Source organism: Streptopelia decaocto, assembly GCF_964273445.1.
Source record: "Streptopelia decaocto genome assembly, chromosome: 18".
NCBI lineage: Eukaryota > Metazoa > Chordata > Aves > Columbiformes > Columbidae > Streptopelia > Streptopelia decaocto.
This window is the reverse complement of record NC_138673.1, coordinates 4,240,661-4,267,856: the sequence shown is the minus strand read 5'-3', so window position 1 is coordinate 4,267,856 and position 27,196 is coordinate 4,240,661. Positions and strand designations below refer to the sequence as shown.

General features: G+C 47.2%; 1 protein-coding gene across 2 annotated transcripts in view; it reads right to left on the bottom strand.

Annotated features, from left to right (window-relative positions):
• The window catches only part of CAMKK1 (calcium/calmodulin dependent protein kinase kinase 1), an 80,456-nt gene that overhangs the window by 4,349 nt on the left and 48,911 nt on the right, over nt 1–27,196 (bottom strand). For both annotated transcript variants that reach the window (XM_082068890.1, XM_082068891.1), the window contains 11 exons: nt 26,203–26,254; nt 25,554–25,687; nt 24,948–24,984; nt 23,738–23,759; nt 21,836–21,924; nt 13,290–13,489; nt 12,535–12,588; nt 11,783–11,856; nt 7,714–7,801; nt 7,125–7,253; nt 6,234–6,337 (listed from right to left, as the gene is read on the bottom strand). In XM_082068890.1, coding sequence (XP_081925016.1) covers nt 6,234–6,337; nt 7,125–7,253; nt 7,714–7,801; nt 11,783–11,856; nt 12,535–12,588; nt 13,290–13,489; nt 21,836–21,924; nt 23,738–23,759; nt 24,948–24,984; nt 25,554–25,687; nt 26,203–26,254 — 983 coding nt within the window. The remainder of the gene's footprint in view (nt 1–6,233; nt 6,338–7,124; nt 7,254–7,713; nt 7,802–11,782; nt 11,857–12,534; nt 12,589–13,289; nt 13,490–21,835; nt 21,925–23,737; nt 23,760–24,947; nt 24,985–25,553; nt 25,688–26,202; nt 26,255–27,196) is intronic.

Sequence of the window (27,196 nt, the reverse complement as noted above, 5' to 3'; positions counted from 1 at the left end):
CCCAGAGCGTGAACCATTTCCCTGCAGGGGAGGCTGAGGAACGGCCCCACCTTTGGTGCCTGTCATCACCCTCTTTAGATGATTTATCCCCCTGCGCGGGAGCAGAGGCTCCTGTCTCCAGCACAGCTCAGCTCCAGCCGCAGCTGCCTGCTCTGTGCCCAGGTTCTGTTCTGTGCTCCCCCTGCTCCTAGCAGGTTCTGCCTCCCCCAGCCCCTTGCACCAGTGTGGGAAGGGTTCAAAACAACACAGGCTGACGTGACAGCTGTGCACAGTGGTGAATATCAGCTAAATTCGGGTTGCACACACCACAGCTGAGATCAAGGCATCAGCACTCAGCAGTCTGCACAGGGCTCGTGCTGTGAGGCCTGAGGCTGAACACAAATCTCCATTAAACAGCTCTTTTTAAGAAATAAGACTGTATGGTTTTTAAACCCCAGGTGAGTGAAGCCTGACCTGTGCAATTATCCAGGAGACCATACCGCTGTTACCTGCAGGAAGATCACAGCCACTGAGTATTTACAGTGTTTTGTGTCCAGCAAGGAAGGAGCCTCACAGCACTTCCCTCCGAAACGCAGGGCAGGGATGCAATGGGACAACCTACAAAGAGCTGAATCACAGCATATACACACACGCACTCCTGGCAAGTGCTTAATGCCCCCACTGAAACCCCATTAAATACCAATAACCTGGCTGGTGATGTCTCCTTCCTCTCCACTGAGGACATGGGCAAACTTTGGGGGAAAACTGACCATGGCTGGGCTGTGTAGTCACTCTTGAAATGTGTCTTGAAAGAAAAAGGGCCATTCCTCATTAGAGAGTTCTCTATGAAAAATGTAGCAGCTGGCAGCGGCACCAACTGTCACCGACATTGCCACATCGGTCCCCATCCTCCTCTGCCAGCCTCCTCTTGACTACTTTTGGAGAATCTCCGCAAACCCCTCCTCACCAGGAACAGGCACATCCCGGCTCTCGTTTATCCATCCATCTCAGAGCAGCAAACCGGGGCAGCCAGTGTCCCCGGAGCGGTGGAGCTGCTCCCAAAGGTACCAAGAAGTGGGTGGTTGTTCCCTGGTCTCTCACCGCAGCATCAGAGGCAGAAGCCCAGGGGAACGGTGGAGCAGCCAGAGCAGAGATGGCTCTGGCTCCATTTCTTTTGCATAACCACTAAATATTAAACCTGAGCCCCAGTTCCAAACTTCAGCCTCAGCCTTTCCCAAATTCTGTAGCTATTCCTCTTGCAAACATGTGGCTGACCAGCAGCTCTTGCTAAAACCCAACTGTTTTTTTTTTCTCCCCTCCCTCTCCAAGGAAGGTTGAAATGCCAAAGAACCACAAGTAATAATTAAAAAAACCATACACAGACGTTAGTGTCACACACACAGAATTACTGCAGTAAAATTGCTCCTACAGGAAGGAAGGATGGAGCCGAATGCTCTCACTACCACACAAATCACGCAGGCTGAGGAGAGGACACTCGTTTCTACAGCACCCAGGGGAGACACAAACACTGAATTACCTTAAAGACGGATGCAAATATACAGATGTGTTTAAGAGGAGCCTGTCCCTGAGAGCAAAACAAGACAAAGGAAGAAAATGATCATGAAGATGATGGCAGCAGGCAAAGGAGCTTGTATTTCTGTACCTAACGAGCCAGCGAACGGAGTGAAATGGAGGATGGAGCATCAGTCACGTTTACTTGCAGCCCGAAGGGCAGGTGAGGACGGGCACTGGTGGCACTGGTACAAACCCACTCCAGCCCCTACGACTACGGAAAGCTCCAGGTGGCTCCCAGCACACTCCTGATGTCCAGTTGTGTTTTCCTGGACCGTGTAATTTGGCATCCCTGGGGGGTTTGTGTCCTATCACGGTGGTGTCACCATCATGGGCAGGGCTACACCAGCCTGGGGCCACCACCACAGGGTCCAGCAGGTCTTTGCCAGAGGAAAATCCTGAGCCACAGTGGGTGCCTCGGTCCTTAGTTAGACTAAGGTGATACCTACCTGCTGTGGGGCTTGACTCTTCCCATGAGACACACAGTTCTCTCCTTACAGTGCAAATCAATGTGGCTTTTGATTGGGTTTGACTCTGTTCTGGCAGCACCTGTGTGTTACCTACCTAAAATCTTCCTGGGACTGGAGGGACAGACACCAAGCACTAGCAGAGACCAAGGGAGCTGCTTTAATGGAAACACTTGCCAGATTTAAACCGAGCCTGCAGCCGTTCCTTTATCAAAGATCATGCTGTAAACCTGGCTGCCCTGGAGGGATCTCTGCAGCCTAGTTCTGAGCAGCCCTACGGCATGGAGCCCTGGGGCTTTCTCAGTGCAAAGCCGCCAGAGGCAGGCTTTGCTGCTTCGGGAGAAGCTGTTTCTACTTCGAGACGTGGATCTGCCACTTTTTTACCTCTCTCCCCGGCTTGCTTGTGCCTGGCGTACACAGCTCACTCTTTTTGGGAAGGCTGGAAACAGGGCAGGCTTTCTAAACCCAGACTGATCCCCCATACAGGAGCTGACAACTACATTTCATCAACAGCAGCCATAATAGGAAAGTAAATTGGGTCTGTCAAAACACAGCAATTAATTTGATAGGTAGTAGTTGCAATAAATGAAAGTAATAAAATGTGGTGAAGCCAGCGCTGACTCAATTAGAAGAAATCTGGAGCAGGCAGAAGAAATGTAGCAAACACTGTGAACAGAAACCCAGAACTTAGCTGTGAGTGCTGAACAGCTGGGTTTTCAAAAAATAGCCTGCAATTTGCTTCTCCTAGGTCTAAGGAGGGCTAAAAAAGCCTTCTCTCCTCCCAGTACTAATTTAAGAACTATTTCAAATCACTGGTGTCTTAATGGTGTCCACCAAAGGAACAAAAGCTGCAGCAAATGTGAAAAACCTCCTGCTATCACAGACTTCTGCACATGCAGCTTCTGCACCAAGCATTTCCAAGAACAGAGCCCAGCACACTGTGTACAGGTAATGCACAAGAAATTAAAATAAGATTCAGCCACATGATTGAGCTTCCTCCTCTCCAAATCCCAAAGAAGGAGCTGTTAAAATGCCTCCTTTCTCTTCCTATTTGCTTAAAGGACAGATCCATTTTAAGAACCATCAATTAGGCATCGAATACCAGAAAGCAGACTCAGCTGTCAGAGGATTTCCTGCAGAATACAAACTCCGTACGGGCACAGATGTAAGACGCTTGAAACAGCAGCGAGCGGGGCTCTGGCAATTTCGCATGCAGCCTAATTAAATAAATCAAATGTGAAACTGGAGTTTTCTAATTGCTTCTCTTTTTTTCTTGCATAGAAACACAACAAGCTATTTTCCACCTTTAACTAGAAGGAGATGCAATATTACAAGAAGTGATTCACCACTCTCTGAAGACCCTGCTGCTGAGAGGAGAAGCTTTGTTACTTGGGAACCTGTGGCTTGTTTTAATCTGAGCTCCCTGCGGGCAACCACAGGGCAGCGCTGCCCTTCTGGCAAGTCCCACTTTTGGGGTCCCCTGTCCAGCCACAGGGGTGGAAACGGTGCCTGACGTGCAAGAACTCTGCAAAGCCTTCATGTGACACCAATATCATCTGTTCCTGCTAGAGTCTAGAAAATTATAGTCATGCAGACTCACTGAAAACTTATTTTAGCTAGTACGGCGTGATTCATAACATTTGCACTGATGTTATATTTTAGGTGTGTATTAAGGGTGGTTTTACTACAGAACAACCTGCTATGAATTAAGAACTGCATGGGCTTAGTGTCTAGTTCTGTTTGTCCCTGTGGAAATGACACTGTAATCAAGAGATAACTCACTGACTGATGAACATTCCCATTTAGACTTGGTTCATTTAAAATCCAAGTAACTAGATTCAACAAATCTATTATTCATGATATTCAACCAGTCGAGCATTTTTCAAAGTTTGAAATAATAATCCACGTTTCTTAAAAAAAAAAAAAATCTCTGCTGTGGTGTTCAATACATGACACTTTGTCGAAAGGGCTTTGCCAATGTCTTTCTTTTACACAGAAGGGTTTCGAGATGGGTTCTCAAAGCTCCAGTTGTGCATTAATTAATTTAGGATAACATCAGTTACTACTGCCCAAAATTGGCACTGATGGCATGAGACCGAGAAATTAAGTGTGGGGGTTAGTGCAGTGGAGAACTGGCAAATTCAAAGACCATTCAGGGTTTTATTTGACATTTCTAAGCGCTTACACTGCTGGGCAGAGGTCAGCCCAGCATGAGCACAGCTCTGTCCCTCATCTGACCTGCTCTTGTAAACCAAAGGCACGGGACACAGCAGCACAACAGTGGAAATCACACAAGGTTTTCAAAAACCTTTTAGTATAGACCCATACAAAGGGCCTGAATGTAAATGTAGAATAGAAACAGGAGGCTGAAATGAGTGGAGACGGGGAAAGACGCTGGTTTTGTTTAAGCTGAGAAGAATTTGACTTGCAACTTTAGAAAGGAGACAAATAAAAGTAAAAATGGAGCCTTACAGCTAATCTTGAAAACCTAAAAAGATTTTTAAAGGGATTAGACAGTGATAATGTGGCTAACTAGGAACTTCACAATTACATTAGATCAAACTTTACTTGTTGTGAGCAGATAATAAGGTGCCCGGCTCCAGGCAGGAACCAGCCCCTGCGTGAGGGTCAGGGAGTCTCCCCACCAGCCTGTTAGTCAGCAGCTTCCAAGCAGCTCAGATGAAGGTGGAAGTGAACGGGTCCCTTTTGGAAACAGGCCCAGGGTATTGAAACAGCAAGATCACCTCGAAATATCAATTCAGGCAGAGCTTGAAAAGAAGAAAACCTGCCTTGCTCCAAATTAGCTGTCCTGGACAGCAGGAAGCATGCAATATGTTTTATTTCAAATGCAGTAAAAGTTCTCCCATCTCAGAGCAATGCCATGCAGTGACCAGGAATGATAGTGAAGACACAGGCAGGGATGTGTGTCAAATTAGCGATAACTAATTTGGAAGGCAATGAGCCAAGGGAAACAAATGAGGACAAATCCCTTGTGCTGAGCTGGCAAAGGAGCCGTGTCTGCCATGCTCTGCAGAGGTGTCACCACAGCCATGCTTGTGTTTGGGCTGTTTAACTGCTAAACTGCTCTCTGACACTACCTGGTCCCAGACTCAAAGGCAAAGTCTTTATTGAAGTCTCCGATACGCAGTGGGGCCCTAAAGCATTATCATCCTTAATTGAGCTGAGCCCTTAAATCCCCGCACGCCTGCGAGAGAGAGCGCGACTCCGCTATTTGCATTCTCAAAGGTGCAGTGAGACTCTCAGCTCACCCTCGTGGGAGTCTGCCAGGCACAATACTGGGATTTGGGGTAGAAAAGGATGATTCTAGGACAAGGCAGCTTTGTTGTGAACCACAGCCTTGCAGATCCTGTGAGGTGAGAACATGAAAATAATTGTCCCAGGTCAGGCTAATGGTCCAGCTGTTCCTCACTGGACTGATGGCCCAGAATCCTGGCTCCGAAGGGGATCAGTAACAAAAATGAGGGATAATGAATAAGAACCAAGTAAAAGACAGATGAATCTCCACCCCTTTACATCCAGATCCTTGTATTTGATTTTTTTTAAATGAATCTAATATTCATCATCTACTCCCTTTTCCATCCCAATATAGCCATTTACATCCAGCCTCCAAAATATCCCACTGAAATGTGTTCTGCTATTGCATAACTGGCAGCATGAAAAAATACCATATGGTTTTTTCAAATCAAAGCACAATGTCAAAGTGTTCTCTGCTGTCTGCCCATGCGTCTCCACAGACAAACCACGTCATCTCATTTGGAGTTTATAAAACATGCAAAACTGCTCATCTGGCACTTTTTTTTTGTTGTCCATAAAAAGAAGAGAAGAATTAAATTCTCCAACACATATCTAGACTAAGCTCTAATTAAACTTATTTTAGTTCACCAATCTCTAACAGATCTTTGATCAGAGTGTATTATAAACTAGGAGGTTAAAAACTAGACGCAGGTTTAGGAACTTACATGTGTTTAGGCCAAACCCACATTACAAAGAGAATTGCACTTATAAAAAGAGTATTTAGGCTGCATTGTAGGTTTACCCTAGAGGACTTGAGGTAGATTTTAGCCTCAGTATTTGACTTAGAAAGGAGTTTTGTCCTTAACTACTACAGAAAGATTTACAAACTGCTTCCTTCACCATCCCACACACCTTTACTCTGCACGTGCAGCAGAGCCAGGCAAAGCCGTACATACGTACATCAGTAAGTTCCCTGGGGCAGACATGGACCTCTCCTCCCGCCTGGTCTGAACCTCGAACGGATTTCCAAAGGAGCGTTTTCTGAGCATGGCCTTCACTAGGATCTTCAAGGAAGAAAAACAGACCAGTGAGAACAGCAGGATTGACTCCTTGAAGCTAGTTCAAAGGAGTCTAACAACAGCTGCTTTAATAATTCAGCAGACATTTAACAGCATTTCAGCTACAGCATGAACTAAAGGAACCCACAGAACAGTTACGTGACTTCCAGGCAGTGAGCTCAGACCCCTGGACACACCATTGCTGGCAAGAGGCAAAGCAGATGCTGCTGACCACCACCTGCCGCTCCTGGTGGTCCAAGCCCAGGAGAAGGAGGCACCAGAGCTCTCCTGGGCCACCCCCCAGGCAGGCACTGCCCGAGGAACACTGCTGGCTACACACAAACTGACAAGGGAGCCCCAAACACCCACTTGTGGTCTCCCAAGGCTGGCAGGTAAACACCAGTATCTACTCTGTGGCAGATGTCCTTTCCCTGCTCCTCTGGCCAGGTCACCTCTAGGTTTGGAGCCTTCAGTTTGAGGATCCACATCTTGCAACCTCAAGATTAATAAAACAAAACACACTTGGGATGCCACTGGCATGCTGGGATGTTTGATACCAGACACTTTGATGAGAGCAGCCAGATGTGAACAGGACTGCTCACAGGGACAGACCCTGCAGAGTCAGGCTGCCATGGTACTCAACACACAGAAAAGTCACACTGGGTTGAAAGGCCAGGTTTCTCCTGCCAGGAGCACATGTGTACCCTCTCCAAACCTCCTTCACCAGCTGAGAACTTCAGTGAAGTATCAGCCCTTGACCCACGCAGAGGATGCGGTTGTGGTTTATACATACCACAGCTGGCAAGCTCGGGATTGTCTTCACCGAGTTCTTCACCTCCTCCTCCGTCACCTCCACCACAGAACAGTGCTCTTCCTCCAGCGGCAGCGGCTCCTCGCCACCCTTGGTTAGCCACGGATGCACCTGCATGGGGAGGAACAAAGGCAGCTGTAGCTCTCCCTTCTACAGCAGAACGCTACGATGTTGGTGATGAGACAGAAATGGGGCACAGGGCTGATTACAGGGCAAGCTGTGGGTACTGCTCCAACCACTGCCAGCCCCTGGAACACAGGTTCAACACTGACAGCACTGCAGTCACCGTGACAATGTCGGTTCTTCTAGGGATTTGCTGAGGATAAGCCAGTTTGAGTAATTTTAATTTAAATAAGTAAACAAGAAAGCTTTTGTCAATATTCCCAAGCAAGCAGCAGTGACAGAGCTGTTACACATGCTGCAAAATGAGCATTCTCCATTTCCGAGGCTGCGTGCCAGAGAAAGCACCCAAAACAAACACCGGGAACAGATCTGCCTCATTAGAAGAGACCAAAGGAACAAGAAAATCAGCTGAGACAAAAAAACCCCATAATATCCATGTCCAGTTTACCTTAATTTCAGGGACGGTTATCCTTGTTTCTGGATTTTTATCAAGCATACGTAGGATCAGCTCCTTGAGCTCTTCACTTATCTGTGCTCTGAGTAAAGAAAAGAGCAGCGTACAATTAACAAAGGAATTTTAAGTGTTCAAGGCAGGCATAGTCCTCACTGGGGTTACTTGGTAGAGAATCTGCTCTGCTCAGAAGATGTTTTCTCTGTACATTCAGCTTGAGAAAGGAAGGTCTAGTTGGTTTGGTTGGTTCTCAGGCATCACAGTCACTGCTATGAGGTTTGGTTATCCTGTTCTGCCCACTGACACAGAGCACGCTCTCAAAATGCAGGACAAGGGATCAGGTGAATGGATCTAAGGACATTTTTAAAGACAGCACATCATAGGGGAACTTCAGAGGACAGATTCTTGGACAACAAAGTGTTATCGAGAGCAGAACTGGAGTTGAACTCTATGATGCAAGAAGGGCACAACTTGATCTGCCAAACCTGCATCAGGAGTAAGTAATCATGCGCTGGACGAAATATCCTCATTCAACATTCAAGTTCCCAGCTAAGCTCACAGGCTGCGTTAATTAAATTGCTTCCATGAACACAGAGGGCAGCCAGTTCAGTCACTCAGTATTTCCTACCTGTATAGCTCAGGCTTGGGGTAACAAAAGGAGGGAACGGACACATGCGACTAGGAGAAATAGATCTAATATTTTAACGCTATTTCTAAGATCTAAATGCTAGAGTGCCCAAATCCAAAAGCCACTCTATTCATACAGTGCCCCTGGTCATGCTATCTGTCCCTCCAGTCCAAAGGCTTCAATGACTTCCATTGCTAGTGATGCAGGCAACATCTTTAAAACACACTTGATTGTATGATCAAAGTGCTACTGAAATAAAATGCCAGCATACGACAGAATTGTATCAGGCAGTTAAAAGTCTTTATCACAAATGGCTTCTGAGGAGCTGCGTTTCTGCACAGTGATGGAATTTGGCAGCATAAAATGTCACTCCCAGCAGGGCTGGAGTTCAGACTGAAAACACTGATAAGGACAAGGTGCTGTGCCTACCTGCTCTGCACCCCACCAAGCAGAGGAGGGAATAAACTATTGTAAACCTAAATGAAGACCATATCACAGTAAGGGATATTTTATTCTGATTAAAACAGAGCTGCTGTTTAATAATTTATGAACATGTGGACTTTGGTTATCAGATCTTTAACAAATAACCAACAGAAAACACTGCTCATTCAGCGGGAAGAGGCAGAAGGGGGGTTTGGTTTGAAGTCTGAACGCTTTCAGAGTTACATTGAGGGTCTGCAGTTCACAGGCAAGGGCAGGACGAGTCCTCAGAGGCTTCTCGCTGCCTAGGCTGCACTTCAGGGGACATTTTGAGTAGGAATGGGAAGAACTGTGCTGCTCTTGGGATGAGCTCCCAGCACAGAGAACAGCTGCATTTAACAAGTCAGAATAAACAGAACCTCATGGTAGGACCACACTGAGAAGCAGGTGAGATGGTGTTTTTGAAATACTTAACATCAGATCTGTGCCAAACTGACAATGGATTTATTTAAAATACAAGAAATAGAATATATAAAGCACCTAACATTTCTGAGCACCAGATTGATTTCAACCCAAGACATGATGAATGCCATAAGGAAAAGCCTTTCAAACAGGGTCACAGAGCATGACGAGGGTTATGGCCAGGTGACAGACCACATCGCCCTGTCTCTGTTTTTCCTTCTCTCCGTTCTGCCAGGGCACTTGCTGTACCCAGCAGCATTTTTCCATCTGAAAAGCCCGCACTATCTGGAATTTCTCAGAGTCACAGCCCTGTAAGAGCTCTCAGGAAAATGTCAAGCATCACCAAGCTCAGCACCCATTTGGCACAGTTGCCAGCACCACAGATCATTTTACAGGGTGCCTGCAGGTCAGAGAACATTGCCCTGGACTCAGATCTTCTCCAGGAGGAGACTACACAGAGCTTTTGGTTCCTGTAATACATGTCTGGACGCCTCTCTAGCTTGCTTTTTAGTCATGCCAGGACCATCAGGGTGTGAGCTAACCCCATTCACCTTGTGTCATGACAAGGACTCATTGACATGAATGAGAACTCCAGAGCGACAAATATTTATCCCAGCGTCTCTAAGGGAAGAGAACGGACAAAGACGCCAGTACAATCAGCTCCATCTCTGTCCTAAGGTTGTCAGGAAACAGGCAATGAGTTGCCATGGACTGTCTGCAAACAGGATTGTGTCTTCTGTAGCCATGGTGAAATAAATTGAAACCAAAATATTCCTAACTGTAGCGAGGTGCTAATTCTGTGGGAGGTCAGGGTGGATCCAATCCAGTGAATTCCAGCTTTATGTGTGTCTCTGTTACTGCCTTTATCTAACAAATAGATGTAGCTTAGACAGCTGTCAACACCCAGTAACTCTGCTTCTCCAACAACCTAATGAAGGGTGCAGATTTTTTAGATGGGGACAGCAGGTCACTGAGAAATCTAACTAAATCATGCAGCCAAATTATCACTGAAGGAAATGTCTGAATGAAGAAAAGGTTCTTAGCACAAGCCAGCCAGCCCATTAAATATTAATAACTTGCTGCAGAGACAGATGGGAACAGTCACTTGTGAGCCGACTGCTAACCCAAATATATGATGGCTGAGAGTAGGTGGGCACCTCGCCAGGACCCAAGTGAGCAGAGAGACCATGCCAGGGAAACAAACAATTTCTTTTTCCCCTGCAGAGCTGTCAAGACAAAGTCCCGCCCATCCACAGAGCACAACTGGTGAGAACAACCAGCCTCTGTCCCCTTAATGCCTGAAGCCTGGTGAGCTGTGAAACCTCATCAGCATCACTCCATACTCATGACTGGGGCCCGTGTTTGGCATCTAACAAGTGCCTTGACCATGTGGCCACAGATCCATGTGGTCCTTGGTGTGGGCTCCACCAGCCGAGCAGAGCTGGCTCCACCTGAGCTCTCTGCAGTGGCTTCAGTCCATGGAGAGGTGATTAACGCAGCTTGTAGAGCCTGAGTCACCCTGCGTAGAGCAGACGTCTAAAACCAGACAGGCTGAGCGTGCATTGCTCTCCATAGACTCAGAAGGAAGCCTGGGACTGCCAAGGCAGAGGCCCAGCCCTTTGCTGTAGGTGTCTAAAAATTCCGTGAGCATCTCACAAAAATCATGTAATAGATGGTGGATACACATGTATCGTGGGCTGCCTGACAACAATCCCTCCTTCTCTAATAGCAGACGTGCCTTTCTTTAGAGTTTTAATTTCTTCATGTTTGTTTTAAATGAAGTCATTTTATCTCTATGTTTTTATTACAATGAGCAATTGGGTCAAGAAGGTAAAAAAATTCTTTCTTGACTACTGTGCTGATGTGGGAAGGAAAATGCAGCCAGCCATCCCACCCAACACAGCCCAGCAGTCTCCAGCACGCAGCTCTGACTGCGGCCAACACACGTTCCCCTCACTGACTAAAGCAGGGTGCGGGGCAGCCTCTCAATATCAAATGGGTAAATTATGTTCCTGGAGAGTGTTGGAGGAGGCAGAGGAGTGGGGATGCACCAAGCTGCGGCTGAGTATCTCAGGACAAGCCTCCTTCCATGCGGCACTTCTCCCAGCTCCAAGATAAGTCTGTGGAAGTGGCATGCACTTACTTAGATTGAGACCAAGGTCTATAAACCACATTGCTTTTGAAAACTAGTACATTTAATCACTCCGGTGGCTACTGCATTCGAGAAATGCAAACCCCAACCAAGACGTGTTGCAAGCATCTCCAGGGTCAAGTAGCTGGGGCAGAACTCCTCAGACCCACACTGAAACACCTCCTCTCCCAAAGAGTTCAGGAGCTATTTCCTTTAGGCCCTGTCAGCTCAACACAGACCCAGGAGCAGTAGAGACAGCTGTAAAGCTTCAACAATATCTGCACAAAGCCCAGGTGAAGGGCCCAGGCGAACACAACCTCACCTACCCTTATCTGTCCCTGTGTGGTGACCTACCAGCATTTGTGCTGCACAGTAACAATGAAAGCTGAACTTTGTTTTACAGTACCTGAGTAAAGTTTACTTACTCTTCTGGGAACTCTACAGGTTTGTTCTTGATCCTGTTATGAAGACCCAGAATATATTCATCTATAAAAGGGCACTGTAAAGCAAACAAAAGATTTTCCAGTTGTCAGAGGTCCTAGCACTGCTTAGACATTTGTCATTCAAACAGTACACTGTTTACACCCTCCTGATTCTACACTGAGATAGAAATCAAGAAAATCTCAAACAAAAAAAATATCACAGAGTGCGGATACCTGCTGTACTGCTCGCCCTGCGAGAGCATGGGCAGGATGAGGGGCTTCTGGCCATAGGAGAGGGAAAAAAATCCATGACAGAACATGGAGCTGGCTCTGCTAAAGCGGTCTCCATCTGGCCCAGCACAGCTCTGGCAGACAGAGCTTTCTGTTATCTGGATTGCTGAGGTGCTGCAGTGCCTTGGGATCAAACCTCTGCCTCTCTCCATGATCCACCTGGCTTGTTCTGAACGTAGGCAATTCAGATAACTCCCTGGCAAACTGTTGGGAGTGTTAGTGATGCTGCTCTGGGTTTTGTAGCACAAACAACTAGTCTGAGTAAAGGGGTCAACTCTAGAAACCAACCCTTCCACAGATCACAATGTCAGCCCCTTCTCATCCGCAGGGTGATTTGGGAAAACAGGAGCTTGCAGAAGGTAGGTCTTTGTTTCTAATATTTGCCTTTATTTGGAAAGGCATGAGTCAAAAGCCATGGGGCAGACACCCTCATGCAGGGCTCCAGCATCTGAAAGGCAGCTTACCTTCCCATAAACAAAGCAGTACAGGGTGATTCCCATGGCCCACACGTCAAGCGCCTGAAAGAAAACATGTGCAGGCAGTAAATGAGATGTACCAGAGATGATCTGAATGAGCTGGATTTTCCCACCGACTCACAGAACATCATTCATGTGCATTTAACATTGTGCAGAGTCTCTCTGAAGTGGAGCTCGTAAAGGCTCCTGTACCATGCCTGGGGAACAAGGACTGTGCTGGGCCAGATGCTGCTACCCTTGTCCTTGCTGTGGAGCGCAGTGACCAGCAAGCAGCCTCTTCTTACAGGAGATGACACCATTCAGGGCTGAACATCAAAGAGCTGAACCTTAAAAGTCTTTTTCCATGCAAAAAAACACCCCACACTTGACCCTATCGCTGCAATACAGTGCTTCACAGTGCCCCTCGATTTCAGGGGATCAAGACACAACATTGGTGGCCAGCAGCCCCCATGCCTCTTTATTATTTAGGAAGGAAATTGGGGGTTTTCTCCCTTCCCTTTGTGCAGGGAAAGGGCTCTAACACCGGCTCCTCTCTGGGCAGAGTTCTGCAGCAAAGCCTGGCTGCTCACACAGAACCACCTAAGTGAGTTTTGCCTGGACTGAGCAAAGAATTAGAGCTTCAGTTTAACTTCATAACAATCACAATTTGGACCATAATCCCTGGGTGGGCAACACGTAAAGGACGCAGGTGTGGTGCTGCCCTTCATGCCCTTTGTCCCAAAAGACTGTGAGCAAAGACATACCTTTCCACTGAAACTTTTGCCAGTGTCTGAAATGGCCTCTGGTGCCATGAAGGCTGGTGTCCCTGCCGTGCTGGAAAGCTGAGCATCGTTCCCTTCAAATTGATTGCTGACTCCAAAGTCAGCAATTTTGACATGCCCATCATCTCCTAAGAGCAAGTTGGAAGGCTTGATGTCCCGGTGAATGATCTTCTGGTAGTGCACTGAAAAGAAAAATTAGGAGCATAGTCTGATACAAAAGAAAACCCATGCAGAGGAAACTTGTCCAGGAGGATGAAAATAAAGGCACAAGCTCAAGCATCCCACTCAAGGCTGCTGCTGGATATGTAATATAATGCAGCAGAAGTGCCATTTCCTATAGCTGTTCCTTTTTGATACCTCACTGGGATGTACAGAGCACAACACTCTGAAATACATGGTCGGCGGTAATTATGCAAAGAACAGACATGAACCCAGAAAGAGCCCAACCAGCAGGCCAGAGCAGAGCTGTTCGAGAAGGAAATCGCTTAAGTCTTGGGGATTTGCTTGGCCTCATCAGACCAGCTGATGGGTTGGGCAGCTTGCTGTATTAGAGGTTTGTGGGATCCAAATAAAGAGATTAATTTCTGATTTGTTTACTTTGAAACTGCAGTGCCACAAAGCTAACCAAAAGGGACAGAATCACAAGCAGAATTAAACGGGCCCAAAGGAGATATTTAGGCAAAACAAGACAGCTAGCAACCAATCACCCAGGCAAGCCAAGAGCTCAGAAATCGGTGAGTATTTCCAACTCTGACCATGCAGTAATCACCAGCTCCAGCTCTGTCCCAGCAGACAAGTACAGGCACCAGCTGAATTGCTGTACATCCAAAATGAAATAAACCCTTGCAAAGAGCTTGAAGGCTGAAATGCACTGAAAACACCACCAATAAAAAAATCCCACCCATTACAGGCTATCTAGGAAGTGATACTGCAGCTGCAAGAAAGGCATTTCTGGACAAGTGAGTGAAACAGCAGCAGGGGGTTGTAGGAAAGTGGCTGTCTTCTTAGGAACTTGGAAAACAAATCTGAAAATAAAAACTTCCAGAACACAAACTGATTCCCAAAACAGGACTGTAGAAACATCAAGAGACTTTCCTGAACAGGAGAGAAAATGCTTTAAGTCTTTACTGCCCTTGCCAGGGCAACAGGACCCCTCATCCTCCCTCCCCCCCCAGCCCAACCACCATTTTCACATTTCCTTCTTGCAAACAGAGCATGTTTGGTTTTACACCTCCCCATGAACACTTTTTATATCTTCTAGAAAACACAGAATTGGGTGAGGGAAAATGCTGGTCTAACGCCTTCCTGCTTTACAAACCTGGGCAACACATTGCCACAAAAGCAGCCTGCTCTATGGAGCAACCCAGCTTGTGTTTTAGGATCAAGAACGAACAAATCTCATGTAACTTCTGCTCCACCCGTCCCCGGGGAGGGTAAGTCACACTTGCAGACACTTTTTCTGCAAGGACCTCTCCTTAGTTTAAAGCACTGCTGAGGGATGCTGTGCTTGGCACATTATAAAGCTGATCTGGAGACCCAGCAGACAAAAGCTCAAAGGAGAACTCTAGCATTTGCATCCTCGTCCAGATGTGCAGCAAGCGCGTGGCCACGCTGTGATGTGAGCCAGTTAACACTGTAACAGCCCAGCCAGACAGGCAGGATAAACACCAAAAACCCTGCAACAACAGTAATTATGAGGAGACATCTGCTGTGCAGCAAAGCTGGTGGCAAGTTGGCATTTCATTATGGTAATATAGGGAGAGAGGAAAATAAAACAAAAGAAAAACCAAAAACAAGGGGGGAGTAAAGTTTCCCTTCAGGAGATGATGAGCTGCCTTTCACACAGGTGTTTAGTATCATCCCTGATACCACAGGGCTAAGATTCCCAATGCCTTTAAAAAAAGGTACGGGCCACAAATACATGTGGGCTGTACAAGTACATCCCTGGAGCTAAGTCTGAAAACTGAGGTAGTTACAATAGGCAAGCAGGTACTCCAGGCTTTTTATTATTTCTTCCACACAGGAAAGTAAAACAAAACAAAAGAACACGCCCAGAAAACAAAACCACAAACCAATTCCCATATCAAATAACTATTTATCTTGTAAAATACATTCCCTGCCTTTGCACAAACTAAAAAAAGTAAAGGAAAAATGCAGGCTGTTTGGCAGATGCTCTGTGTTTGCTCAGTGCCCATCTCAGCCTGGTACCCAGTGGGTCTGGCTGTAAGACACAGGAGCAATGTGAATGTTGAACAAAGAAATAAGAAACACATCCTCTGCAAAAAATCAAAGACAAACACTAGGGTCAATGAACATTTGTGCTTCCCAGACCAGAACATCCATGTACTTGATGTGAGCGTTGGGGACAGTGACAGCGTCTGACCTAGTGACTGCTCAAGAGGAGAAAATGAGCACAAGTAAGGCTTATGCTATCTGCAAATCCTCTGCCCTGTCTAGTTGCCTTCTGCAGAGGCAACAGCCGTGAAGGGAGAGAGATGTGGGACAGGAATTGTGCACTGAGTACCAGTTGGGTGTAAATGAATGAGGCTCCATCACAGCTATAAGATTTGTATGAGCAAGAGCTTACATTTACCAAGAAATTATTTGGTGAGGAGCTGCTAACCTGATGAAGGCAACCTGAAATCCCTTTTCTGCTCTGAAGAAACATAATTCTTAAAGTCCCAGTCTGCCAGCTGCTGTGGGCATCCTCCCCTGCACAGCTATCTAAATCAGGCTCCAAAATGCACAGGCTTATCCTCTCCGGCACTTTGCCTTGCTGCTGGTACGGTTACATACAATACAGGACTGCAGCAAGAAGAGTAAAGGATTACCCCCAAATCATTCCCAAGTCCCCCTGTAGGCAATATTAAAAACCTGTTTTTTTTCTGCAGAACATAAGCAGGATCACTTGTCTGCAGGACATCAACCCCACTAAGTTCAGAAAAACTTCCCAACCCACCAATGTCCGCAGCAAGTCCAGATCTCTTGTAGACAATGCTTTGCAGGGACAAGGGCTGGGAACAATTAGTTCAGCAGGGCTGGCCAAAGGCTGAGTGGCCAAGCAGTGGGATGTGCCTACAGTGACATGGGCATCACTGCCACACACTGCACAAGACGCCTGGGGACAGAGCTCTCTTGAAGGAAAAATACTTGTTAAACCAGCATGATCTGCGTTTCCAGCACAACACGCAGAGAAAAAGATGGTGTTATCCCCGCAGAACTCCAGAGGGAGAGCTAAGCATCTCAGAAATAAAAACCTAGCACTAATGATACCTTCCAGACTGCTAATGGCTGTACAGAAGGGACAACAGCTCAAGGAGGAGACAACCCATGGAGTCACCCAAGGGGAGCAGGCGACAGCCACAATCTGTTAATCAACAGCACAAATTAACCCTCTAATTTCACCCTGAGTATCCAGGGAACAAGCAGCCAGTTTGTACTTCCAGGTCACAAAACATGACCATTTAATACACCGCTTTGGTATACACCAAACACCATTTCTGTGAAGAGCCAGTGGGTGATTGTTCAGTCCCTTGGCTGCCTTCGGTGGGACAAGGCAGCTTCCTTCACAACATGCAACTCATTTCACAAATGCTCCTTGTTTCCAGATACCACAGGCCATTCAGAAACTAAATCGGCTTTCCTTCTCATTCAGAAGCAAACACCTCGGAACTGACTGCTGAGATAAACAGGCAGTGAAAACCAAGAGGGAGCAGAGGTAGAAGTGCTAGAAAAACAGAGACTTTTCCTTGGTCCTTTTTTAAAAGGTGCCTTTCACTGCATTCCCTTCTGGAAACCTTAGAGCTCCAGCAGCTTAATACCAACTTGCTAAAAGCTTATTTAGAAATTATACATATAAAACTTCGCAACGCTCTGACACATTCTGCTATTTACTGAGGCTGATGCTGAATTATACTTGATTAAAAACAGAATCCCACTCCCATTCAAGGGCAAAAGCAATCCATATGGTGCTACTGCAGAATCTGCTTAGTATTATTCTCACATCACCCCTGTAGCAAAGAAATTATTCAACACCCTCCCAAGGAAACTGCTGCACCTCCATCCAGAGCTTAAAACAAAAACTGCTCTTTGAAGCAAACCTCTGTACGTGTCTGCAATGCTCCGCTGAGAAATACCCGGAGCACACAGATGCAGCAGGCTGTGCAGGGGGAACACCTGCCCCCAATACTCACCCGGGACCAGGATCCTATTATAGCTCCAATTTTCACAGCTCTGTTCACTCTTTCACCACTTTCTCACTGCATCCAAACCTCTGCCACTTGCTTAAGCTCAGGTGTTACAAAGGGAGATCCCAACACACAGCACTGCCTGGCCCTTTGGAACAGTTCAGCTTCCATTTGTGCTCCTTGCCTTCTGGCTGTCCTTGTACACCTGTTCTCCAGCCCACATGAACACATTGTACATCACCAGTCCCAGAGGATGTGCAGAGCCTCCTGCCACGGCCACACATGTGCCAGTGTTCAAGGGACCCCAGGAAAGCGGGGAGCAGGGCACGTGCAGCAAGTACTGCCAAAATACCCGCACAGTCTGTGCCATGGGCCGTGTCTGACCCCAAACACAATCACATAACTGCATCAAACCACAACAATCAAACTGCCTGATCTTTAAGAGGCTCTAGTACATCTATCTGCTCCATCAGCTAATTATTCTTACTCTTATACAAAGTCCTCGTTCATTGTGTATCAGCAATACAGCTACATGAAATGTGGGGGTTTTCCTCTTGGTTTTGGTTTGTTTTTTGTTTTTTTTTTTTTTTTTTTTTTTTTTTTTTTAATCATCTAAACAGAGCTTGTCTGCATGTGATAAAACACAAGGCAGCCCCTCTCCTGGTAGTGTCATTTATAACACCCAGCACCTTGCAGCTGTAGTTGTGGTACACAGCCCTCACCTCCCCGGGTTCAGTTTTGAGGGACTCTGAACTTGCAGAGGTAGGAACAGAGGGAGCAAGTCCCCATTTCCCCACGTGGGAATGGGGACACAGATGGATCAGTAGCTCACGTGCAGTCCCAGTAGAACACACAACAGCTCTATCATGGGCTCATGCCCCAGCTCTGCCAGCCCACACCAAGGTGAGGTCTCAGGAACTCACCTTTGCCAAGAGCCAAAGCAGATCAAACCCATCTACACTGATGCTTCAGCACACCTACCCCAGGCTCACGTTGCAGTAGATATTCTTCAGAAGAGACAAGCCTATGGTGACTCAGCTGTTGATTTATTTGCTTAAATTTCCTTTTAAGATAATGGAAATTATACTCGTATATCAACGATCAAGTAGATTAAGTCTTATCTCAGAAAAGCCAGATTTGATCTGCACATCAGGCACTTTGTTTTTGCTCTAGGCTTAGCATGCAGGGCTCTGGAGCATTGCAGGCATTTGTACAGGTGCCCTGCAGAGAACTGCTGCTGGAAAGGTGACTTCCCAACAGCTTTAGCTGCATGTCATGACCTCTTCAACCCAACAGCTCAGATGAGACAAGCAGAGGGGACCAGAATTGCAAACCTTAGTTTCCCTAGACACACTCAAAGGCAGGAAATTGTGCATTTTCTACAGAGAGTGCAGGAAATAATGTTTTTTCTTCCTTTCAGCCACACTGACAGCAACCATTTCAGCTTCTCATGAGATGGATAAAATATTGAGCTTGCAGCTAAACAGCAGAAGGGACAGCTGCTGTGCTTCACCGCGGCTGTGCGAGTCAGCAGGGCTTTCCCCTGGGTCGAGCTTGCGTGCGTGTTCGGTGCTAAGCGTCTGCTCCTGGCTAGTGTCACAGCCAGGCCACCTGCTTAGACAGACCTTGTGTTAGCTTATTCCTGTGCTTTACTTAGGCTTTTACTAAATGAAGCTCCTTGAGCCTCAATCCTAAAACCACACTGAGACAACCTGCCTGGTTGTGCCTTTTGATGAGGACGCTTCTCCCTTGCACCTCTCCTGCGGCTCCCACGTGTGTCTCCTGCCACTGGAGAAGAGTTTCAGGTACCTGCTTCTTACGTTGAACCAAACATGCTCACAGCAAGGAAAACACTTCTGGCCAGCAGACAGTCTGACAGTCGAAGAAAATCCTCCCCTGTTACACACTTCACCTGGTACGGGTTTCCACTGCTCATCTGCCAAAGCAAACTGGCATGACACCAAATACACCTTCAACTCAGCAAACCCATTTATTGTGCAGTTATTAAATACAAGTCACCACTGAGTCAACCCAGAAGGAAATTCTACTGCCTTCAAGAAGTAAAAACCTTCAGGTATCACCGTACCTAGGATATCCAAAGGAAAACAGCCGAATGTCTTTGTCCAGCACACCTGTAGGCTTTTTTGGTGGGAGGGCTACATCAGCTCCCACAGTAAATAGTTTCAGCCACACTTACTGTAGAAAAGAACTCTGAAATACTGTTGTGCTCTCATTTCATAAGGCTTGGGGAGCTCTGGGACTGCTAGATTTTTCTGACAGATGGTCATGGGGTTGAAGGACACTTGGCAGAGACAAGAGGCCTTAAAAGGCCACCCCTGAAGAAGTGATTGAGGTCTATAAACCAAGGGTAGCATGGAGAGAGCATGATTGTTCCCAAGTCACTGAAAACCTGCAGGATCAGACTGAACCCTGAATGGGAACTGCTCCCCACAAAATGTAAAGAGGAGGTAGCAGACACCAAAGACTTACACAGGTTTAAAAAGGAACCAGACAAACAAACGGAACAACATCAGAGGCTACTTGATAAAGACAACCTGTGGCTGAGGAAATGCCTGTGGCCACCGATCTCCAGGTGCTGGAAGGCACGTTGCAGGGTGTACGGCTGGTGGGTCCCCCTGCGTGACACCCCAGACTGATGTGCCAGGCTGATGCGCAGCTGCCTGGCTCTGCGGCAGTGCTGTACTCACCTCCCAGCTGCAGCTGCCAACCCCTTCGGCAACTATTCGCTATCCAGCACACCTATTTCTGCTGGGAAAGCCTTGTTTGCCTTACTAGAAGGGAGACCAAGGCTTAAATAACCTCAGATAAGCACTACTAGAGGGAAGTTACAAGTGGAAAGGGAGGTAATTGCACATATCTCCAATGCACAGAGACGCTTAAGCACACGCTTTAGTTAATGACACAAATAATCCGGCAAAATTTTTCCATCTAAAGCACTTAAGTACATTCTGAAACCACCACTCCAGTGCACTTACAACAACCTGCCTCCCCAGTTCAGGAGGTTGTGTGTGATGCCATCAGTACTGAAGAAATCCTGCAAGTGGGAGCAAAACCACTTTCCTTTGTAGGGCCCATTTCACCAGGATGGGAATTAAAGTTTGCGCATGCTTAAATAACTCCTGACACAGTCCACACAACAGAGCCCAGGTCTAAACAGGCATACGAAAACAGAACACATGAACTAGTAATATCACTACACTTAAGCTCAAAACATTTTCCCAGCAGTTTGAGGGCCAGAGGAAGGGATACGCTACTAGGGACAGATCTCCCCAGCCTTCAGATCTTGAACCTGCCTCTGTTTCTAATTTAAGAGGTCAGCTCACATTTCCCATCACCTTGGCCCCTGCGGCCCCTTCCCACCCACCAGGTACCATTTGCACCGAGGGCAGCACACCAGCCTGGATTAACACCTTGCGGGTTCCCACAGGAATCCAGCTTGCAACTTCTAATTTAATAAAACCCAACCAGCATGATGCATTTGCTGCTGTGATGACTGTGAGCTTCAAGCAGCTGCATGGCTATTGAGCCTCCCAAATTACATAACAATTATGTATGCTTACATTAAAATTACCTTGCAATCTCTAGATTGCCTGGCAACACTTTTCCTTCAGTGTGCACAAACGGTGCACTTTTCCTCTGTAATTACATAATAATTGCCATGCATTTACCCAGCAGTTCTGGGAGAACACCATTTTTAACTTTCATTTGCTAATAAAATAAGTGGTTACTCAATAGCCCAAAATAAAGCACCCTATTGTTCCTCTTGCTAGGAGTGCTCAGGCATCCTATAATTTATTCCCCTGTTTCACTCCCTCTGCCTAGGACTATCCACATTTTTTCTTTTTGACTGTTGCCTAAAGTTAAAGCTCCCCCTGAGCAGGAACTGCTATGCCAGCAGCATCCAGCATCTCAGTCACACTGGGAGATGACTTCCTAAAAAAAAAGGTGACGATAATCAGGCTACAAGCAGGAAACCTGTGGACACACTTGAGTCATCACCTCCCTGGAAAGTTGGCTCAGTCTGTGCCACTGCAAACACCCATTTTCTGGCCCTGCCATTGCCTTCAAAGATGCTCTCCAAAAACAGAAACAGAATTCAAAAGGAAGCCACTATTTTCATACAGTCCTAAGGGATGCCTGCTCCCAGCATCTGGGTAAAGGTTGAGCTGAGGGGGACCAGCACTGACTGCCAACCCTGTTCCACACAGAGGGGCCCTTGCTCGCTTGACTGAGCCCAGCAGACTCGAGAGGCTTCACCCATGCCGAGCAGGAGGCCGACACGCGCTCTGCAAAGCTGCCATCAGCGCCGGGGGTACTCACAGTACTCGATGCCCAAGACGATGTCTCGGAAGTAGAGCCGAGCCTGCTCCTCGCTGAAGGGCTGGTCACTTGGTACCTCCATGACAGGCCTGTTGGGAAGAAGGAGAGTAACCGAGTACTTTGCAGAATGTAGGGTTCTCCATCCCTATGTCCCCAGCATCAAGGGTCAGGCTCTCAGAAGGTTCTGGTTGCTGTGACACAGGACAGAGGTGCAGCTGTCCTTTCTGGATGTGGTGACACCTAGGCTAGCGAGGTGGGATAGCAGTGATGAGTGGCTTTGCAGTCCCAGAGCCAGAGTGAGCTACGGAGCCATCACCAAAACCAGGATTAACTGCTGCTGCCTGCACAAAACAAGGCAAACACTTAATTCACTGGGAGTTCTAACAGTATCAGTGTAGTGAAAGAACAAAACTGGATCCGGCCTTTTGTTTCTTGCTAAAGCTGCTCATGGCTGTGAGCACCAGCATCACCAGGAGATACCAGGCAGCAGTGGGGACAGTGCCTGTTGTTGTGTACTGGATGTCACACCTGCTGGGGCTCAGTCCTGAAGCAACGCCAGCGTGCAGCTAGTTAAACCAAGGCAGAACTTAGACAAGAACCATCAGCTCAAAGGCTAAGTGGAAACATTTCCAGTGCATTGTGAGAAAACCTATTTTGCTCTTCAGGGTTCAACCACCACCAGAACTCAGCCGTTCAGCCCTAAACAGCCAAGGTTACCTGCTCAGTTTCTCATCTCCTTTGTGTGCCGCCAATGCTGAGAGCTGCACAGTATCTGCTAAAAGCCCCTCTTCTGCCTGTGCTGCTGAAAGCTGAGGGCAAAGAGGCTGTAAGAGCTTGTCAGCATCTTCTGTTCCCCAGTAGATAAATGGCAGGAGCTAAGGACTTCACTGCACTGGGGGTTAATCCTGCTTGTGTTTGGCAGCTTGACCTTGCATTTGGACAAAACACCCACTGACTCAAGCTGGATTTAAGCGAGCATTCCTGAGACACCATCCTTGCCAGTCAAAGCCTGTCAGAGAAAAGCCCCTCACCACAGCCAGGCTCTGTGGCTCTTCCTTTCAGCACCCAGCAGCAAATCCTTCCTGCAGCATTGCTCTCTTCTCCCTTGCTGCCCATTTGATCAATGACCTTCATCTCCCATTTGCATTTTTCTGCCACTGTCTCCCCTCCCTCTTCCTGCACATTTTTTTTCTGATGAAACCAGGGAGAAAATAATGTGAGCGGCAGGAGTGGCAGAGCCACTAATGGAGTCTAATTGCCTCCTGCTAGAGGCAGACAGGCTGTGCTCGGCCAAGCTGCATGTTCTCTGGCCCTGGCCACAGCTGGTTACAGAAGCTTTTTTCTCCCCCTTTCCTACAGGACAGTCATCAGCCTGCTCACCAGCAACCTGCTGGAGCTGGTCGCCTGCAAGAGACTTGTTCATGGGGCCAGAAAGAGAAATAAGCCTTTTGGGAATCTCCCCAGCCCTGGGCGCAGTTCTCCCGACCTCACTGTGACTCTGCAGAGCTGCAGAATCAGCGCAGATGTAGTAAAAAGCAGTAAGGAGACTCCCACCATCTTATCGCTTTTACTACAGAAAAATGCAGAAAAAAAACAGCCTCCTGCAACATGTTAGCACTAGGGGCAAAATAAAACAGTGGCTGGCAAGTCAATGCTGATGTAACCAGAGACCCCTTGTGCCAAAGGAAGCCACAATGTGGCTGTTATCCCAGGACAGCATTCCTATTTAACCCTTTTCTTCCAGGCACCTGATGGGGAGCTGGCATCAAATTTGTTTTCCAGATCAAAGCCAGGCACCAGGACATGTCCTCTGAGCCCATTCCCTTCCACCACATCATTCCTAGAAAATTAATGATGAACACCAAAAATTTCAACACAAGGGATCCCAGAAGGGCTACTTACCCTTTCCTCAGGAGGTCAAACACTGCAAGAAAAGAAAATCAAACTATGAATGAGCTAGAAGAGAGGACAGGGCTTATTCATTTTTTTTATCACCTACAAAACCACATCTATTCCCACACCTGCAAAATCAACTTATCTCCACTCACTTCTCTTTCCTCCCCCATGACCAGGGGAGGAAAAATGAAAATATTAATCTCTTCAAAGACAAATATCCCCACCTCCTGCCTGCTCCACGCAGGGAGACAGCGGGTGCTAGTTTATCAACTGCACTGCTGCTGCTCCCGGTGTCAGCCCTTTCTGATTCCAGTACATTCAAGGAGGGTGTTTGATGTGATATCTCTGCTAAATTGGTGATACTAACAGAGATGCTCTAAGAACACATTGCTCCATTTCTCCTGTGTCAATCAGCAGCACATGGCTGTCAAACAGGTATACAATCCCTGGCAGGAGCAGGAAGAGAGGATTTGTTGGTGTGAGTTGAGGTTTGCAGAGCACATGAGTTTTTGTGTCTGATTAGGAGCTTGCCTCAGCCTGGGTTAGTGGCAACGTGTTCTTCTGATCCTGCCTCTGACCTGTTCTGCATACAGAAGGATCTGCCTTTATGTAGTAGGAGAGATCTTTCCTTGTAAATTAAGGGTTTTCTTGCACCTCCCAAGAAATTTGAGCAGATCACCCTCCCCAAGGCACCAGGCAGCCCTGCTTACAGATGTGAGTTAGACCAGCTGAAAGAACAAGCACAACAAGCTGGTCTGCAGTGGCTCAGATTGCTCTCCAGCTTCAGTGTGTCTGCAGGGGTCACAGAGGACATCCTGAGACAAGGCTGCTTTCTGGGGTCCCTACTGCTGTCCGCAGCCTACAGAAGCAGTCTGGAGAGACCAAACTCGTACCAGGAGGACGAGAAAACATTCTGCATCTTTCCTTTCTCTCCTGGCTCTAGCACTGGAATCAACAGAGCTGCTGTCACATCTTTTTAGTGTCCCCTTGGCAAGGAGATGTGGGCAGCTGTGTTAAGACACAAAGCTGCCCTACCCCACGGCGAGGGGCCCTTCCATCCCAGCTGCCTTTAGAGGTGTTTAACTTTTCAGAAAAGAGAAGTCTGCTGAAGCTGGTGCAGGTTTCCTCCCAGTACCAACCCCAGCCCTGGTACATGTTACTTGCATCACTAGGGCTAAGCCCAGGTGGTTCTGTTAGTTTGCAATGACTCACATACCCATGTACAGGTTGTCCTCTGCAGGATCATCAAGGACCTGTAATTGATAACAGATAAGGGGAAAAAGATAAAAACAGCAGAAAAAGATTTTTAATCAAATAACATTTTACTGCTTCCTGTACACTGTGCTGAGCTGCAGAGTGCTGAGAACAGCTTAGGCTAATATTTAGAGATTCTGCAGAGAAAGGGGCTCTGAAGGACACAGATTTTCCTGCCTACAGAAGAATCTGGGCTTCTGCCTGTATTTGAAGAAACAGCCTACCAACAAAGGCACTGCTTGTCCTAATCTGACCTCAGCCAATATTGAAAATGGCACTGAAGCCTTGCACTTGTGCACCTTCCCAGGCTTGTCACACACAAGTTCCACTGGTCAAAGCTCTCTGCTGTTTCTACCAGCACAGCCAGCTGCACAAAGCCCAGGATCAGTATGGCAGTTTGTCATACATTGATATCATCTTGCTTGGAATCCCCAGCTTAAATTTCTGAACAACTATTTTAAATTGATTTTGGCTGAAGTAGGGAACAGTTGAAGGAGGATGCTCTTGCTGCAATACACCCCAGACTTGTTTCAGCATATTAATAGCTTATGGTGGAGAAGCAGCTCACCTCTATCAGCTTAACGATGTTGATGTGGTCCAGTTTCTTCAAGATGGCTATTTCCTGATAGACCCTGTCCAGTGGTGCCATGGGTTTTGACTGCTCTCCGGAGGATGCTTTTGACCCTCTGGGAGGAGGCCGACCTGCAATTGTGAAAACGTGGTGAGGAAAAACTCATTTTTCTGCGGTGTCTGACATGCAGAAGTGAGCAGCCACTTGCTCCTCTGCAGAAAACCTTCAGCTGTTCTGGAAGATCATCACTTTGCCAGCATTACAGCCTCCACTTGAAACTGAGATTTCCATGTCCTATTCAGGCCTATTCAGCAGGTCCTGGAGCCTGGTGCTACCTGAGGGGGTGGGAGACCCCTGGGAGGACAGGATTCCAGCACTTAATTAGGCTTTATGGATGGTTAATGCTGAAGAGTCTGCACTTCAAAGAGACCAAGAAAATCAAAGCCAGAAACCTAATTACCAAGTGCACTGAATTTCCCTGACGTTGTGCCTGCCCTTTCACTACCCGTTGCATTTTCAACCAGCCCCCCAACTACTTGGGCACCTTTCAAATGAGGCCAAGTTCTGCAGCCCTTGCAGGCAACATTGCTACAGAGATTCACCTGGCTGAGTGCAACAGGCAGACCTCTAAATGTGAGATACTCACGTGGAAATCCATACTGCTTCAAGAGCTTCTTTTTGGAGAGAACTTTCATAGCCTAATGAAAGAGGAAAAAGCAGTGTTAAAACTGAACAAGAGCCAAAGTGCTCATTGCTGTGACCTGGGAGTGCGCTGGGCATCAGGGACTGGCTCTAGTCTGTTCCTCAACCTAGAGAAGAAATCTTCTGATTAGTGGTGGCTACAACAGACATACACACTGACCCCAGCTTTCCTAAAGGCACTGTCAACCACTAGTTTCATTCATCTTTTTTTCCCCATGAGAAAATAAATTGGTTTATTTTAAATTAAACAAAAAAGAGGAATTCCTGCATTTGGGGCATTTGAGAGAAGAGGTGGGTTCCTCCAGCTGACCTTTTGGCATTTGCTGGTTTGGATGATGCTGTGGCCATGCCACCAGTCAGAGACACTTCCAGGCTGCTCCACTTTTACTTTGCCAGAGGGTTTAGGAAGGAACAGAGCTGGAGTGTCACAGCCACACCACTAACACCCTACCAACCTACATCACAGGCCAGGAATAGGGTGAGGACACAGCCCTTCCACCAGCTCTGCACTGCCCAGGGGAGTCTTTTATATTCTCAGAGAATGTTTTTGCCCCATAAAACTCTACTGTGCCACCAGAGCAATACAGAGGACCTGCAGCAAGATCCAGCACCATGCACAAGGCCATGAGATATTTCACAGAGCATCTGTCCCCGCACCATCAGAAATGGCGGAGCCAGCTCTGTGCAGGAGCACGGGGAAAGAAATAGGTTTTTGCCACTGGCTTCTCTCAGTTCTCCTACCCGATCTAATGCCGCAGTGTCGCACGCCCGGGCAGCTGAGGTGTGGGAGGGGGTCAGGGTAATTTTTTCTGCCATCCCATAGGTATTAACATAACAGCAAAAGGCAATATATGCATTTAATAAACAGTCTCCGTGCCTCCATCTGCTCTGTGCGTTAATAACCTTTCTGGGGCCACTCAAACAGCCCCGAGCAGCCC